Source organism: Cyrtonyx montezumae, unplaced genomic scaffold (assembly GCF_038088225.1).
Source record: "Cyrtonyx montezumae isolate F1298 unplaced genomic scaffold, pur_monq_1.0 scaffold_0, whole genome shotgun sequence".
Lineage (NCBI taxonomy): Eukaryota > Metazoa > Chordata > Aves > Galliformes > Odontophoridae > Cyrtonyx > Cyrtonyx montezumae.
In genome coordinates, this window is record NW_027071824.1 from 14,795,399 (window position 1) to 14,814,274 (window position 18,876).

Sequence of the window (18,876 nt, forward strand, 5' to 3'; positions counted from 1 at the left end):
TTGCCGTTTAGATCTCCTGCTTCATAGTTTCCTCTCGGTGTTGCAGTCCCTATTTTCTGTAATTAAATTCTGTTCCTCCCCCCAGTTTTTCTTTTATAAATGCTTTTCATTCTGATGCTTAGAGTCAACTGTCTCCCCAAAGCTCTGTGATATTTAACAGCATCCGGAAAAAATGCGGTTAGAGAATTGGGACACTTAAAGGAGACACTGCTCTTCTAAGTGTGCATTCACATTCATGAATAGATATTTAGAGGGTGGGAATGTAGATGAAGGAGAAGCTATGAAAGGGCTTATTACTAATTAACTGTATCTATTTCTCCCCCTTTTTAAACTGCTTTTTTGTTTATAATTTCAGCTGGTAGGGTAATGTGCTAAATTAAAGCTGCAGAACACAATTATAATTAAGATTCAAAAAGCCAATTGCCTGTTAGTAAACTATTAATTGATAATATAAAGGATATTTTTAGCATTTTGCTAAGTATGCTACAGATTTGCATCAGTAACTTGGTTGCTAAGATCCAAACATTTTATTCAGTAGCCTTTTATTTACTATTGAAGGTAAGATTAGTCTTCTGAAGCCATTCTTACTAAACGTATTTTGCTTTTATCTTGTTTGCAAAGTTCAGCAAACACAGATGCTTCTACCCTTTCCTCTCCTAAAGAACAGCAAGCGTTACATACTAGCACTCGCCGTGCAGAAAACCTTGCCATAACTGAACTATCATGCATAGTTTAGCAATCACACCATCTTGCATTTCAGCAGATCCTTCTTTCTGAGCCACGTCACTTCATGTTCTAGGCAGGAGAAACCAAACCACTTTACCCATGTGAGGAATCATGCTTTTGTGTGCAGCCCCAATAGGGCTCATGTTATCATTTGTTTCACAGAGAGGGGTTTAAAGAGTTAAAAAAACATTGACTGAGGTGATAGATTTTCTTCTCTGTTTGATGTGTGTTACTACTGGATTAAAATCTGACCTTCATAATGTATTTTAATTTTATAAAACATCTGTGTAACTGTTTTTTCAGCCATGGGATTAAGTATAAATAATGGCACTTTAACTTTTTTTTTGAAATGCATCTCCAGTGTCATATGTTTGCTAACATTTGCATGGCCTCATATTACTAATTATTAAAGCTATTATGAGACATTGTATGTTATCCTGTCACGTGTACAGCAGTAACAGAACCAGCTTAGGCACAGGTGACTATCCACCACCTACAGAATGCAGAGAACAGCATGACTTTATTGAAACATCACATGCCTGCTGAGGAGCTCGTGATGAGCTCCTCCGCAGCAGGTGGCACAGGAGGTGGATAGTTGTTATTCAGCAGAAATGGCAGCGAGTTGTAGGGCCATGGAGATCAGCTCTACATGGGTACTGAAAGCAGCCTTCTGTGTCATGCCTCAGGGAAATCCAGCAGTGGCATCTTGGAAGGTCAGCACTGGAGAGGCAATAGATAAAGCATGAGGATGCCTCATGTCTTACTGTGTTGAGAGCTCCTCCCAACCACAGCCAGCCTGTAAATCATAGAATCACAGTATTGTAGGAGTTAGAAGGGATCTATGGAGATCATCTAGTCCAACACCAACCCCTCCTCCCCCGCCCCCCGGTAAAGCACGTTGTCTATAATAGGTCACACAGGATGGTGTCCAGACAGGTCCTGAATAACTCCAGAGGAGAGTCCAATACTTTTTGTTTATTCTTCAAGGAAACATACTTTACAGTTCAAGCTAGAAAAGTGTGTGAGTGCTGGGGGAGGAGAGAGAGAGATAATGATACAAATAAAAATGGATGGAAAGCAAGGTATAGCTGTGGGCATCACAAAGAGCTTTGCTATGATTACAATAGGAAGGACTGTAGTACAAGAGTATGCAGGAGTCAAAAAGCTTGCAAGGAGCCCAAGGTAACATGTTTTCCCTGTTTCTCTTCTCTTTAAAGTTATACAATGTCATCTTTCCTGAAGGTTGGCTGAGCATAGGGTGATTCCAGGTGATGATTATGCAAGAGATTTCTGCTTCCTAAGCTACCTATCGTGAATTTTATTAGGGGTGGGCAAGTGAACTGATTTGCCCCAGGACTTGCCAGATAATTACATGGTCATTAAGAATAATATAATTGAAGGGTAAATACGCAGTTATTTTTATCCATAAAATCAGCTCTTTCAACACTAAGATTAATTCCACATTTTTATGTAGCAATATGTAATTACTATAAGACAGTTTCTACCCACAAAGATGCAGGCAGTATTCCAAGTGAAATCTGTCATAGTTCTAAATAAATCTTGCAACCCGACAGCAAGAATTGTCCTCTACCTAATAAAAATTACAAAACTGTAACAAGAGAAAAGACAGTTGCAATAATCTATTACTCGGCAGAAGTTCCAAGAACTTCCATTCCATTCAGTTTTGGAATCAAACATACATTTTTAAGAAACACATGCATGATTTGGGGAAATGTTGCTGTATAACATCTTAGAGTGTTGACTGCTTGCTGTGAAAGTGACTCCTGAGAGAAGGCACTGGGTAGTGTCTCCAGAAGTGGCTGTCAGATGAAACATAGATGAAAAATATCATAACTGCCGATGCTCCTTGTAACTCTTTACATTTCTTGCAGGTTCTGCTACGTGATTTACCATGGAAAAATTGCTCTGTGGCATCCTGGTGTTTGGAATGGCTGTCATGGTCAACGCTTGTCCCAAATATTGTGTCTGTCAGAACCTGTCTGAGTCACTTGGGACTTTGTGTCCCTCCAAGGGTCTACTGTTTGTACCACTAGACATAGATCGGAGGACTGTTGAGCTTCGACTTGGGGGAAACTTTATTATTAATATCAGCCGACAGGATTTTGCCAATATGTCTGGGCTCGTTGACCTCACGTTGTCCAGAAACACCATCAGTTACATACAGCCGTACTCTTTTACTGACTTGGAGAGCCTTCGGTCTTTACATCTGGACAGCAACAGGCTGCCTGACATTGGAGAAGATATTTTGAGAGGCTTAATTAACCTTCAGCACCTGATTTTAAACAACAACCAGCTAACCAGCATCTCTGATGAAGCCTTTGAGGACTTTTTGCTGACGTTGGAAGACTTAGACCTTTCCTACAATAACCTCCGAAGCATTCCCTGGGAATCTATAAGGAAGATGATAAACTTGCACCAGCTCAGTTTAGATCATAACCTGATAGACTATATTACAGAGGGGACGTTTGCAGATCTTCAGAAATTAGCCAGATTGGATCTAACATCCAATAGACTCCAGAAACTTCCCCCTGATCCTATTTTTGCCAGATCTCAAGCAATTCCATTAACTGTTACTCCATTTTCTCCACCTTTGTCTCTCAGCTTTGGGGGTAACCCACTGCATTGCAACTGTGAGCTGCTGTGGTTGAGGAGACTTGACAGGGATGATGATATGGAAACTTGTGCTTCTCCTCCAGGTCTAAAAGGAAGGTACTTCTGGTATGTACGGGAGGAAGAATTTGTTTGTGAGCCTCCTCTTATCACACAACATACTCACAAGTTGCTGGTTTTAGAAGGGCAAACTGCCACTCTGAAATGCAAAGCCATTGGGGATCCCACACCTATCATTCATTGGGTGGCCCCCGATGACCGCCTCATCGGAAACTCTTCGAGGACATCTGTCTATGATAATGGCACCTTAGATATTCTCATCACTACATCCAAGGATTATGGGACTTTCACATGCATAGCAGCCAATGCTGCTGGAGAATCCACTGCAACAATTGAGCTCTCAATTGTTCAGCTCCCTCATCTCAGCAATGGCACAGGCCGAGCTGCCCCTCCAAAGTCCAGGCTTTCAGACATCACCAGCTCCAGCAAGACTAATCGAGGGGAAACAAAAGGCCCACCAGAAAGGGCTGTCCTGGTGTCAGAAGTGACCACTACCTCAGCTTTGGTGAAGTGGACGGTGAGCAAGTCAGCCCCCCGGGTAAAAATGTATCAGTTGCAGTACAACTGCTCGGATGATGAAGTCCTGATCTACAGGTAAATGTAATTGTTATTTTGTTCTCTGATGATGGCAGGACGAGGGAAGCAGGATACAAAGTCGTTTACTCTTAGGTCAGTGATTTAAATTTGAGCTGAGATAGATATCACTGCTACTGCTAGTGTTGTCTGATAAGTCTATGTTGCATTTGTCAATCAGATGGATTACCTGTTGGTCTGTTCATCACTTTTATGCCTGTTTTGAGCCATAAATTACGAATCTCTGTAGTATTCTCTAACATCTAATGTTTTCAATAACATTTCCAGTTTAGGAAAAAGTAATGGTACCTCAGTTGGTATCCTTGTTACAAGTCTTAACAAAGAAAGCAAGACTTGACAGACTGGAAGTCAGAAGTTTCCCTTTCCACCTCCTGTAGGTGGAATTGAAACATACTACTGTGAGAGGAAGCAATGTGGGAGGAAGTTTGTGCTGTCTACCCATAACACAGGCTCTAATTATTCAGCAATTCAAGATTCAGGGTTGTTAACAAGGTATTTTTTCACCCATTTGAAATAGCTTGTTTCCAACTTCACTAATATCCATTTTACACAACTGTAATTGCTGACAGCTTTGGAGCATTTAATGTTTTATACCATATTAAATACAAGAAGAGAGAGAGAGAATTTTGAAAGCAAGCCCCGAATATTCATTAAGCTCTTCCAGTTCTGCAACTTCTTTGACTTCTAATGATGTAAAACAAGTGTTCCTCTTGCAATGAACCTGACTGAAAAAGAAAGTAGTAATAAATTTTCAGGATTAAAAACGGGTAGGAAGCTGCTTAACAGAACAGAAAAAAAAGTGTTGCTATTTCTTCCTTCTGTCTGGGAGGAATGACTGATGTAGCATGCTCGTGCTAATGACAAATCTGTAGAATCCAACCTCGTCTCCATTTCTGTTTCTCTTTCCAGCTTTTCTATTTCTATATTCACACATCATGTGCATTGAGCTAAAGTTTGTCTTTGGATATATATTAGCTACCAGCAGAAGTCAGAATCAAAGGGTGAAATAGAACCAAATGTATAAATTTGTATAGCTTTGAATGAATTCTGAAGCCAGTGAAGAAAAATTGGATTTGGTATAGGAACGCTGGTGTTCGGGTTTTGACCCTAATTGAGAGCAAACTTTGTCAGAAGAGTATTTATTCAAATACTGAAAATAAATATGAGGAAACTCAATTCTGTTAACTTTCATTCCTCGATTATAAAAATATGTTGAAATAATCAAATCAATTAGCAGATGGGAATTATTCGCCTTGCTTTAGCTAATATACTGTGAAACTGTCAGCTTGAGACTGGCATCTATAAAGACTTAAGTAGAATGGAAGAAGATAAAACTAAGTAATGTTGGAATATTTGGAATACAATCAAAGAAAATATGCCCATTTTTCTTGAGCCACAACTTTTGTGAAGTATTTAACAGCATTTAAGATCCTGAGCCCGATGCAAGTCTGCAAAAAGTACTCTGAAGGATGTGTATAGTCATGTGAAAATGTATAGTCAATTCAGTGCAGTGAATAGCAACCGAATTCCTGCAACTGAGAAAAGAAGCTTGTGGAGGTTGTCAGGTGTTGGAAGCAACTAGACATGTTGATTTGCTGTGAAGTGGGTAGCCAGGGTAAATAAAGCAACTCAGAAGTGAAGTCATTGCAGAGGTGAGAGAGTTGAAGAGGTGAGAATCAGGTGCCATGGGCAGAAACAGATGCCATTTTGCTTGCCTGATCTGGTGGGACAAGGGACTGTCAGGCAATTCTAGATTCTTATCCTGTCTTCTCTGCTGCTTTTCAGTGAGTTTTTCACCCTCTTGTGTTACTTGGTTATAGCTCAGTTTTCCAGAAGCACAATGAGGACAGTTTTATTTCCATAAATCTCCCATGGGGACTTTTTGAGGATTTGTTGATAATGTGTAGCTCTTTTCATTCACAGCTCTCGAAAACAAATTTTATTTCCCTAGATTTTGCACTGGGGGAAAATGAAACATAGGAAGATGAAGTGAATTGTCCAGAATCTGAGAGTTGATCAGGGCACTTGTATGTATCAAAACCAGCTCTTATGACTTGCAGCCATTGAACCACGGGGAAAACTAGAGAAAGGGAAAGGGTAGGCAGATGAGCCTAAAAATAAAACAGCAGCAATGATCTGAGGAGGAAAACTAATTTACTAAATAAGATATTGGAATGCAAAATAACACAATATATTACACTAATATTGGAATTGAAGCTAATAAATCAAATAACATGAGAGTGTCCGAAACCAAAGGACTTACTCTAAAGCTGATGGCGAAATGGATAGGGGGCACACACTGCTGAGGTGGGCAGCAGAAAAAGAGACAGTCTTGAGACTTGAGTACAGTTTTATCTTTCCCCCTGAGCAAAAAGTGGGAATGCGAAGTCCTCTGGGATGTGTAGTTTTTCTCTTCTGAGAGCCAGGTACTCAGAAATTCAGCAGTCCATGAAGCTAGACCATTAACTCTTTACCTTAACATGATGTTAGGATGTGGAATACTGATACAAAAATCATACAGCCTTGACACTAAAGGAATGGGTCACCTGACAAATGAGACAGGTTGAGAGAGCTGGAACTGTTCAGTCTGGAGAAGAGAAGGTTCAAGGATGATCCTATAAATGTTTATAAATACCTGAAAGGAGAGTGAAAAAAGACAGTCAGGCTCTTCTCAGCTGTGTCCAGTGACAGGACAAGAGGCAATAGGTGTAAACTGAAACATGAGGCTTCATCTGTGAGCAAGCACTGGCACAGGTTGCCCAGCAAGTTTGAGTCTTCGTCCCTGGAGATATTTAAGAGCTATCTCCATGTGATCCTGGACAGCCTGCAGGAGATAACTGCCTGAGTAGTGGGTTTGGGCCGGATGACCACCAGTTTCCCTTCCATCTCAGCCATTCTCTGATTCTGCTTAAGATTAATTATAATTCTCAGTATCTTTGTTTTTTCAAAACTTTTCCTGACCCATACCATTGCCTTCTGTTAGAAATCTTGAAGACTGAAACTTGCTAGGAGGATGTAAGGTACAAACAGCAGATGGTTCAGTGATCTTCCAGCCTTTCCCTCCTCTCCCTCCAGTTCAACAGGCAGAGCTATCTGTTGACACTGTGAGCTAATCACTGAAGAAAAGATTTTTTTTAGATTTCCTTCCAGAAAAGCACAATACAATTTGCAAAGCTCAGAGCCAAATGACTATGGGTATGCTTGGAGATTTATGTGCTTTTAAATGCAGCAGCTTTTCCATTCTTTCTTCTTTTTTTTTTTTTTTTTGAATATAAATCACTCTTACACAGACACAACTGACAGTAAATGTGTATTGTGCTCATCCATTTTAGCCAAGACCAGAAGCCTGTTCACACAACTTTAAATCACTTCTTATTTGAAGGAAACAACAAGTAAGCACCATGAATGCAGGAAGATTAAACCATGCCCAGGGGAGAAAGGGAATGGGAGAAGGCCAACACCTGTCCTTAGTCTTAGGCATAACACTGTGAGTCCTGCTCTACCACAGAAAGCCTGCCTGCTTCTGGGAATGTTAGGAGTACATTCGTCCACAGTTTAGATTCCCCTTTCAAAATCACTGTAGATATTTAGAAGCATCAGAGTACATTCGTCCACAGTTTAGATTCCCCTTTCAAAATCACTGTAGATATTTAGAAGCATCAGATTAATCATTGGTATTATTCAGGCACCTGCATGCTTAATGTATTTTTAATATGGGATTGAACTAAGATAAGAACATTTGGAAAACAGACATTTTGGGCCTGAGTTTCCCATCTGCAATGGGTGACAGTGCTATCTTGACTCAAAGGGATAAGCATCTTCAATAATATTGTGAAAAGAGGAGTCCACATAAGTTAATAGTAAGACTTGCTTTGAAGACATTGTGTGGTAGCATCAGGGATAGTCATAAATGATTAAGACAGCATTACATAACCTTAAAACTTGAATTTAAGTAAGGCATTTGGGGATGAAGATTGTGTCTTTTTTATGTGTGGTAAGCCCTACTTGATGTGGGATCAATTCTCAGTTTTGGCCACTGGGCACTGGAGTAATTAATAAATTCACCATAATTTAAAAGACAAATAAATCTGCAAGTGTTGAGTAGAACTTCCTAGGTTGTAGTGAGCCTGCTGGCTGTGTTTTGAATTAAAGCACTGATGCAGCCACTTAAAAATGGGTATCTGAATTGTGACACAGCTGTTAGATTTATGAGAGATTTAGGTCTGTTTTATTTTGTGGTATTTCATGCTAAGAGTAATAAAAACATCTGCACAAATTAAGAATTACTGTAGCACCGCATACTTCCTAGCTTATAAATTTGCCACTGGAAAAAAAACAAACAAATTTTATATATTTCTGAAAGCTTACTTTTTCCATATATATTTTATGTAGCAGGCAATTTAAGCAGTAAAGTATGAATAAACATCTCCACAGCTCCAGCCTATTTAAACAATGGTTCCATGGGTTTGATTACTTAAACAATATAATATTGATTTACATTTACACAGTGCCTTTCACTGCAGGTGCTTTACAGACTAGCTGAACAGAGATCACTCCACTAACCACTGCTATCATGTCACCTCTCTGTTAAATATTAGCTGCAGTTCGGCTGTCAGGTGATAGTGCAACTAGATTTTATGAGCAAATAATAACTTCAGTGTTTGCACTTATGAATACTCTCACCTAGGGTAGGAAGAAACTAACTGAATTTGTGTTTCCCACAGCTAGGTGGAAGAAATATATATACACATTCTTCTATTCCATTGTGTTTACTCAGGGAGCAGTGAGGTGTTGGCATGTGCTGCCCAGAGAGGCTGTAGGTGCCCCATCCCTGGAGGTGTCAAGGCCAGGTTGGATGGGGTCCTGGGCAGTCTGAGCTGGTGGGAGTAGCCCTGCTCATGGCAGGCAGTTGGAACTGGATGGGCTTCAAGGTTCCCTCCAGCCTAAGCCATTCTGTGATTTTATGACTCTAAGACATACTTTATGGCCAAGGTGATCCTAACTTCAGAATTATCTCAAGCATGTAAGGGAGTTATGTCCAACAGCAGAATTACACTGAACACCACACTGTGCATCAGAGGGTGTGCTGCTTGTTAGATTGCTGTTTCTGACAGTGAAAGCCTGTTGTGTGGAGGCCTACCAGCTAATGACTGGAAACAGAGAAAGTCCTGTTGCTAAGTGAAGGCAAATCTCAACAGCCTGATACTGTCATAAAGCATGATGACATTATTTTTGCTCTGTTGAAAGTTAACAATGCATAATTCTGTCGATTTTAGAGAAGACAAGGTTTAATTTCTTCTGAAAGTCCTGACCATCTATCTTTACTCATGGTTTTTATAGTGGGTTCATAAAGACAAAGACATATGAATGCCTTTCATTCATTACTCTCTTTTTCTGTCCCATCACTTTCTCAAACCCGGCTAGGCATTGAACTGTCCTTCAAAGTTTAGGGATGATAAAAAAAACAACTTCTCAGTCTCAACATGTGAGCTGAGCTATTCCAGTAGCATTGTATCCAGGATACAAGCCTTTATTTGGTCAAAGCATTTATATATTTCAACACTGGATAAAACAACTGTTGGTATAGAGGACATCACATGAAGACATTAATCATCACGTATTAATCATATGCATTTGACAGGCTGAAATAGCAACTGTACAAAAATAAAAACGTAAAGTCACAGTTCCAAAGGGAAGAAATTCCTCTAGGCAGAGCAAGAGAAAGTCTGACATGGTTGATTGGTGCTTCAGGTCCTTTGAGAGTGGTTTGCTGCAGTAGTATGCACTGACTTCTAGAGCATCTGCAGCATGTGCAGGCTTCCTGAATGGCTTCAGATATAACAGAGAAGATGTTTCACAGAGGCACATACTCTGATACTGTGGATTTTTGTTTGCTTCTGCTGAAAAATTTCCATCTATTTTTTTAATATTTTCTCTCTTGCTGGGAGAAATGCAGTTACAGAGCTGTTCCTTTCTTTCTTTGATTCTCTTTTTGGTTTATTTTCTTTTGTTTTGTAATTCTTTCCCTTGAAAAATAAAATGCCTTCCAGGAACAGTAAAGAAAATGCGGTAAAAATGGCAAAAATTAAATTTATTGCCAGATAATAAAGCAGGAAATAAAAACATAAAGTATAAATATTAGCAGGATGCAAATGCAAAATATAAAATTAAATAAAAAATGAATGAAAATAGATGTACATCTTCCAATTGTCACTGACGCTGTCATAGTTGTGAGGGCATGTGAAGGAGTCTGTGACCAGGCCACAAGGGACTGTCTGGACAGCACCTTTCACTAATTTCAATGCATTCCCATTTCCTTTGTCATTAAGCAAAACCACATAACATTTAGTGAAGTGTATGGATAGCTTGTATTTTATACCTCTGGCCCTGAGCTCCATCTCAGGAGCTGAACACAAAGGCGAAGAACCTGATTCTCACCTCAGCCCCTGCTGTGCTGCTGGGAAGTATCCCTGCTATGGCCAGGGCTGTTGCATACAGTGAGAGTGAATTCAGAACCCATTTTCAGCATGAGGCAGCAGTACTCTTGTTTTATCTCTGCTGCTAATTATTTATTAGAGCTCATCAAAGGCTTAGCATTTTTTCTTGAGGGGAATTCACAATGAGCTAATGCTTGCCCATAACATCTGCCACATCTCCTCTCTTAGCTGCTCTGAATCCAAAGGCCAAGAGAGGTCCCCACCTATCACTTCAATAGTGAGCTGCATATTTGATGCCAAAATGAACTAATGAAATAAAATTTTGATTAAGATTCAGGTGAGTCAACATTTTGATGTCTAAATGAAAATTTGTAATATATTCAAATTCATACAATTCATGAATATTAACAAGCCAGAAGACAACTGCACAGCTACCACTATTTTTGCTATTTTAAATCTGGGATAGATTTATAGCAGTTCATGTGCTGCTCAATGCAAAAGAAATAATAATAATAAAAAATCCACTGATGTCAATTGCTGACTCCCTAACATGTTATTTCTCCCATGTTATTTCTAGTCATGCGAAGTAATAAGAGCACTGATAGCTACAAACATTAAGTAATTAAATATTTACTGAAGGCTAGACCCTTAGAAATGAGTAACCACCATTGACTCTGCTGGGCTTTAGATCAGATTGAAAAGCTTGTATTTTAGGAATTATTGTTATTTTCTAGAGATAGATGTAGAAAGAAGGAAGTTAAATATCTTGCTCAAGGTGATTCAGTAAGGTAGTGAAATAAACATGCCTCCAGAAACGCAGCTGGTAATAGTCCTGATTTAGCTTTCAATGCATTCTCATATGCAAGTCCTTCCTTGCATTTCAAATATGATGATTTCCCCTCCTCATGTAATGATTTGGGAAAATACAGCAATCTTAATGTTGTTACTTTTGTTAAATATATGTTGTAAAGCTGTTTGACTTGGGAAAGATATCTTCAATAGCACCAATCTTAGATCAGAGTTCTAACAGAGCGTGTACCTACACAACAGAGGATTGTCCTCTGCTTAAAGAAATAGTGCAAATAGTGAGGGTGTATTTCCTCCATAGTTTGTATAAATAATGTACATTTAAGCATGCAAGATGCTGCACTTGGTGTCTGAGTTTAACTTCTACAGGTGGTGTCTGCAGCAGATTCACAGTGCTCCTGTCTTTCCAGTGCTGATTCATTGAGTTCCAAGTGGTGCAGGAGATCCACCGCTCTAATTTATTCCACACCTTGGGTTGCAATTGATGCTGCCTGAGTCCTTTTAGGAGATGTTGAAAAACAGTGACCAAAGTGTGTGACAACTACAGCTCCCCTCTGAGGTCATGGGAAGACTTTCTACCCATTTCAAAGCTATCTTTGTTTTAGGTTTTGATACTAGAGGTATTTGGAGGAGGTAACCTGCTCCTTCTGCAGCAGGTTCATAATGTTCCTTATCTTTCCACTCCTTAGCAGTTGAGGCCAGTTTGGGGGTTTTCACAAAACCTTGTGAATACAATTTTATGTAGGACCATGGGACAGACGTAGAATTACCCAGGATTCATGAGGGTAGCACAGATATCTCCCTTATTCTTCACATCTTCTGTCGTGAAAACAGGACCTAAAAACAGGAAAAGATTCAATGGAGTCTGATGACAGCATGGGGTTTCCAGCCCACAGAGGGTTAATGAAAATGAAGTTCTGAGAGGATTTGGACTGTAGAGCCACTCTGTAAAAAGGAAAAAATGATGCAATATAAGAAAACTCAGGGAAGAGTGAAAACAAACAGGATCAGCAGCATTTTATTGTCACTGTGACAATGAAAAAGATGCTCAAAAGTCACTATTATGTCCTTCAATCATATTCAGAAATAGTTTTCTTCTAAGAGTATGAAGCCTTTAGAAAAATATACGACTACTTTTCACCAAGAACTCTTCTTTGATTTGATCACTGTGGCAGGCAAGACTTTATCCCCCATCCTTCTGACTGCCTTGAGGGAAGAGCCTGCAGCTGGGAAAATGTGGTTGCACTACCTGCCCTGCCATCCCATCCTCAGTAAGTGTCCCTGAGAGGAAAACTGAACCTCCCAGGACAGTCCTAAAAAAAAAGAAAGAGGAAATTAGCTTTGAAAATTTTATATCTGCTAAGTGTCTTTGAAAAGAATCAAAATAGGGCCAGCACCTTGTTATGTGCTTTGTTTTCCCATCAGTAACTGATAGAAAATGCCACTTCCAGTAACGATAAGTTTTGCTTTGAAGAAAGGAACGCAGTGAACAAATGCACAGGTTTCCTGAAAAGTGAAGGTTGGAGAAAACGCTTTGGTTAGATCCAGGATTCATCACACAAATCAAAGCACTGAATAGTAACTGCCAGCAAGCACACAAGCTGCCTCTTAGCCAAGGGGTATTAAGGCTTTCTTGGGTTTCATGACCCATAATTAATTACAGGGTTGTGTCAAGACCAGATGCTTATGGCAATATATACCCTAAATAAGAGACATGCCTTTCCTTAGTGAGCTTGTAGCCTGCAGATGATTTCTCAGCCTGCGTAAGATAACTTCAGAGTATATATGTGTAAAATATTGTGCATGTTCATTATTGAACAGACCAGCCTTATTTCACTGCTATAGCTACAGACTCAGCTACCTAATCCTTTGTTCTGAATTTCCTGTTATATCCTCTCTCTGTCATACCAGGCTTTCAGCTTGCATGCCCAGGCTGTTTCAGAAAGACTGTATCTTTTGTATGATGATTGCACTGGTTAACCTTAACTTATGATAGCAATGATTCAGATTACTTCCATAGAAAAATTACTTCAGACTCATCTTTTGAAAAGCCTAGAACTCAAAAAAGATATGGCACTAGAAAAATAGAAGAAAGTAGGAATGCACTATACTGAATAAGTTATATAGTAACACTTCATTACCTTTAGTTCTTACAATTCTGGGTATTTTTGGATTTGCCTCTAGTAGAAAAATGCAATCCAGGTGAGGAAAAATCACTCCAGTCATTCAATACAAAGTGATGCAATGTTTGTTTCTCATTTAAACCTGTTCTGAGGCTTAAATTGGGATGGTGGTGGTGAGTAATCTTTGTGATAATGCTCTGGTCAGGGAAGGATGAAAGAGGAGGATGTCAGAAAGCTGAGGATCATAAGACTTGAGGCAGAAAGCAGGTTTGTATTCCATGTAATGTTTTGAGTGCTGTAATTGTAGATATTCAATGAAGGCTTGTGCTACAAGGAAATCATGTAGGGTTTTTTTTTTTTTTTTTTTTTTTTTTTTGTTCTTAGAAGCGCAGAGCAAAAAGGTAGCTCAAATTTCTGATGGTGAAGAACAAAAATGTGAGGTAATGGATGTCTTTGAAAAAGTGATATGGGTTATTTCACTGTCATATTACCCTTTCCCCCTAAAAGTGTCCTGTTTCCAAGTCTGATAAGAGAGCAGTTCAGGCATCTACCCTGTAATCTATAATGATCTGTAACTGTGCCAAGCACAAAGTCCTGTATGAGGATAACAGGCTGGCACTGCAATCTAAAGAAACCTTCAAACTATCATGCAAGGAGAATATTTCTATGTTTAACGTGAAATGTTCTGATTTTCATAGTCAGAGACATCCAGAGAGCAGGCTGATCTGCCCTATTGTCACAGCCCTGCTGTTGTCTCAGAGTCTCAGCATGATTATGCTAGATCTCAGAGCATTTGACAAGAATACCACAAAGTGGTGCTGCCTAGAAAAGAAGTGGGAATTGGCTTTAGCCTTTGGCAGAACCCGTTGCATAATGGAAGCAAGATCAGCTCTGTGCCAGAACAACAAAGTGGGCTACATGAGTTCTGGGAAAGAAGGATAGAACCAAACCTAGCCTGGTGCCTCAGATGGGAAAATTCTTACCCACTGCTCTGCTCTGGGGTATCTGGAAATTCCCTCTATGGTAAGGATGTTTTGTAACCCCCCTACTGCTCAGCTGTTCTTGGTTTACAGATCACTTTATTTGCAGAGATGAATAGTTTTGAGTCAGTCAGCACTAGGTGTTAACTTGTGCTGCATCTGCTCATCTGTCCTTTCTCTCCCACCCCTCATATCATTTTGAATCTGCTCAGGTTTATATTTTGAATTATATTCAGTATGTCAAAGCTCACTTCATTATGACAAGAAAATAAATAGATGAGCTCTTTGTCGAGTGACAAACCTGTTTTTTTTTTTTTTTTTTTTTAATTCTCCATTTGTTTATGTAATTGGATTGGATTGTAGAATCAGGTCACATGCAAACATACCAAACTGTGCTCTGAATTTTTCTGAGTAGGGATTGCACAGGCAGTAGCTGCCCAATAGACATATGGATAGCTGACAGCATCAAGGCACCCCACCAGCAGCTCTGTCGTCTGGCAGACTGCCTCAGAGAGTTGGGTTTGATGAGTCAGTCCTTCTGCCAGTGCTGGGAGGGTGGGGATGTCTGCATCTCTTCTCCAGAAGGCTGCTGTAGAATGAGAAGGATGCCTGGCAGCAATTGCTGCGCCCTGAGCCTCCCAGCGCGTGTGGTACTGAAAACGGTAGGGACAGCAGCATCCAAAAGAACCCGTCCTGCCAACTTGAGTGTATGGAAAAACTATTTCAGTGTAGATACTCCACAGCACTGACACACTGTTACCTTGTGCTCACCCCTTGTTTCCTCTGTGAGATGAGGAGGGCTGTGGGGAGGAATTTGGTGCTGCTGCCAAAGTTTGACAATAGAAGTAGGGAGGAGGAGTGAAATGGGCCCATCTCTCTGTGCATCTCTTGCGTCATTAAAAATGTGAGAGGTGTTTATCTGAGCTGAGCAGGGACTGGAGCTGGGGGTGGGGGGCTGCTGCTATTGTCTGTCTCTTGGTCCTCCCAGTTACCTCTGGTTTCTTTGAGGCACTGATTGTCACAGAGCCCTACTCTCTGAGCTTGAGGAAGGAGGAATGGCCACCACAGAAGGAGTCACTTTCAGATTTTGGCTTCCCCATCCCAGGCCTTGAAATGCCCAGGGTGGCTGGTGTCACTGTGCTGCTGGCTGAGCACAGGACAGTGGCAGCCCCATCTTCTCTGGGTAGTATCAGAGAGCTCTCTGGCATCCTCAGTGTCCCTAGCAAAGCTGCAATCTCTTTGCTAGAACAAAACAGCACAGAAGTACCTCACATGCATGCTTGACACTTGTGATTTGCTTAGGGAAATGAAGCATGCTAAGGACACAAGATGTGTGTCTAGTTGTTTACATTCTTTCTCTGTCAATACTGAGACCTTTTGAGGTGAAGGACTGCTTGCAAGGGGGAAGATGGAATAAAAACTACAAGCAGGATTCATGCCTGGGAAAGTGCCAACAATAGGGATAGTAACAGTCCCATTTCAGGGTGAACAGCACCATCCTGGAGTGCAGTGAAGATGAGGCTGACCTTGTGCTATACAAACTCTGTCTAATGGAAGCATCTAAGGTTATAGTAATTGTTTGTTTTGTTTTGTTGTGGTTTGGTTTGTTGTTTTTTTTTTCTCACCACTAAAACACAGTATTGTTTGTTTCACCTTTCTGCTTTGTTTTCCTCATCCTCTCTCTCTAAAAGTAGATAATTACACTGACTGTAGCTTAATCAGCTAATTATGCAAAAGCTGGAGTATTTTTCAGAGGAAATCTTGGTTGTTCTTAAGCAACTTCAGTTGGGGTTTTCTCCCAGATTTTTCTTCATATTTCATTGTGTGGCAGCGCAGGTGCTGATAACCAGTTTCATCAGGTTCTATGGTTATGCTGGTTATTCATGTGGAATAAGAGGAATATCACATTGGAGGGCAGAGATGCCATGCTCCTGAGAGTAGCAGAAGGCAGATGAATTCCTGCAGAAGTTATTTTGATTTTAGTGTAGAAAATAACTGTGATATAGCTTTCCTCCTCCCCAGAAAATTGATTTTAACTTTCATATTAACATCTTTAAAGGACATATATCTAGCAAGTATCAAGTTTATTGAGTTTGGCCTTTAAATCTCCAAACCAAAAGAAATATATATTTCACTTTTCCTTTGTAGGGTTAGTTCATCAGTACATACACCTTGGTTCTGTTGCTAGCTGTAGTGTAGGCTAATATTTAGGCCCTTACTGAGGTGCAGGGCTGGAGATGAATAAAATCAAATCTCTATTTATGTATCCAGCAATGGATACAAGGAATAGCACTTAGAAGTTGATAAAAACAGCTGCTCCTTAGCCTGTTTAGCACATAGCATGATTGTTTGTGTTGTTGCAACGTATGTAATTGTTACACATATATTTTTTGTTTGTTTGTTTTCAAGTGATGCCTACCACCAGCATATTCCTCCAGCTTCCTGTCAGAAACCTCATAACTATGCAGTGATGTTGGCTGATCATACATATCTATTTCTAATTATTCTATACCTGTCCATTTCGAGACCTGAAAAATGTTACTGTGCAAAGTAAGCGTTTACTGACTTACTGCTTTCACTGTACATATCTGGGACTGTTATATAGACAGTTTTCCCTCTTTCTTGGCACCACCTGGATGTGAGTAGTCACAGTAAGAATGTCAGCGTTGTGGTAAAACGTTTTGAAATTTGCATTTGCTATGGACCTAGGCAAGCTGTCATCTGTGCCCTATGACTGCATGACCCTAAGGAGCTTTGGTAGTCACCATGGGGGCTCACCTTTGGACACGTTCCCAATGCTCATGCTCTGTCAGCTAGGATTGGATTAACATGTTTGCCAAGCTTTGCGTCCATCAGTGAAACTGCATATGTCTGAGCTAGGTTATAACCTGATTTCTACCCCTCTTGACAAGATTTCAGTTTTAAAGCTATTTCCTCAGTTTACACAGTGCAAACCTTCATTGCCTCTGTGAATCACAGTGTGGTAGATTTTTCCTTGTGTTGGAAGAGAAACAAATTTAAAAACTAATTTAGGGGAAAAGAAAAAAAATATCTACACTAGTTTGTCTCACAGTTACTGCAGCAGTGTGGAACATCTGTCCAGAACACCCTCTAACCACCTGCCTCTGCAACAGCTAAGAAGTAAACCATATATCAACTCAGTTTTATTTTCTAGTCATGTTTAAAATGGAACAAGCCCTGGAATATCAGTCCCATGAGAAATTCCAATATTGCAACATCTGTTTCTGTCAAGAATCAAGCTGAAAATTCTCCATAACAGTTGCTTTGTTTGCTTATGGGGGAGAAAAAAAAAATCTTTTAAAAATGTTTCATTCAGGAAATGTTGCTGTCAATCTCTTCGCAGCTTTGGGAGTGATCACCTCACCCCAAATGTATGTTATGTCAAGGGGGTCGTTGTTTTCCTAAACAGGTCATATTCACTTTGCTCTCTGGCCCCTGACCACACAGCTTCTCCCTCCCTGTGTGTTCTCCCTACTTTCAGCCCTTGCAGCAGTGAAGGGATGGTCAGAGTGTACAAAGGGAAAGACAGCTGTTTGTGGGGAGGTGGGAAAGGAGAGGAGGATGTGGTGAAGGAGCAGAGCAAGGGGTGGAAGCAGAGCACCCCTCACAGGAACGAGAGGAAGAAGAGCACTGGGGTTCACCAGAGCTATAGCTTTCATTTCAGTCTTCCCAACAGGAGACAATGAAAATCTGTATTTGGCAGAAACTCCCATTTTAATGCTAAAAATATGTTTCAATCGAGGTATTTGAGCAGCTTTGCCCTCGGGATACCAAGGTCTTCTGAGATGCTTCTAATGTTAGTGCGTGTAGGAGTTTTGAAAAACGGTCCAAGAGACATCAGTGTAAGATAGTCGGGCAGTTTCCACTAGCTCCCTGAGCGACAAGATGTTTTGGTATGAGTAATGAATCCCTCTACTGGGCAAAAACGGAACGGCTCTGCCTTAAACAGCTTAAACAGGAGCCTCTCGTTGCTACTCACGTCCGAGGAGCCATCACGTTTTTCAACTGTTCTCCACCCAGCAGCAGATTGTGTCACCCTTCCTACTAAGATTGGCATGTAAGTGACACAATAAGCCCCTCACTTTTTCGTGTTTGGCTTAATTCTGAGCACATATTTTGTCTTTTTCCTTTGCAAACCCAGCATAACTTACTAGGTGACATGCATTGCCATTTATCAGCAGTGCTGCCTCATACGTGCTGTTTTACTGAAAGCTCACATATGTGGAGAGCTGCAGAACATTTACCTAAAGGCAGAGAATTTAAGATGGAGAACACAATATTAAAATGGGGATATATGTGAGCACATACATGGTATATGAAGGCAGAGAGACATATTGTGGGGAAAAAAATCTTTATTTTTCTTCCTCTTCCCTCCTCAGATATAAACTAATTGTAACTTTGATTAAAGCAAGCCCTACTTCTTTTCATCTTGTTCTCCTATGAGTTTTGGCTACAAATCAAGAACAGAGTAGAACTGGGCTAATAAGTCACAACAGG

At 40.3% G+C, this 18,876-nt stretch overlaps 1 protein-coding gene across 1 annotated transcript in view; it reads left to right on the top strand.

The window, feature by feature from the left end:
• The first annotated feature begins 2,638 nt into the window (after positions 1 to 2,638).
• Positions 2,639 to 18,876, top strand: part of LRFN2 (leucine rich repeat and fibronectin type III domain containing 2) — a 34,788-nt gene continuing 18,550 nt past the window's right edge. The window contains exon 1 of the mRNA XM_065755233.1: positions 2,639 to 4,011. Within this exon, the coding sequence (XP_065611305.1) occupies positions 2,639 to 4,011 (1,373 nt within the window). The remainder of the gene's footprint in view (positions 4,012 to 18,876) is intronic.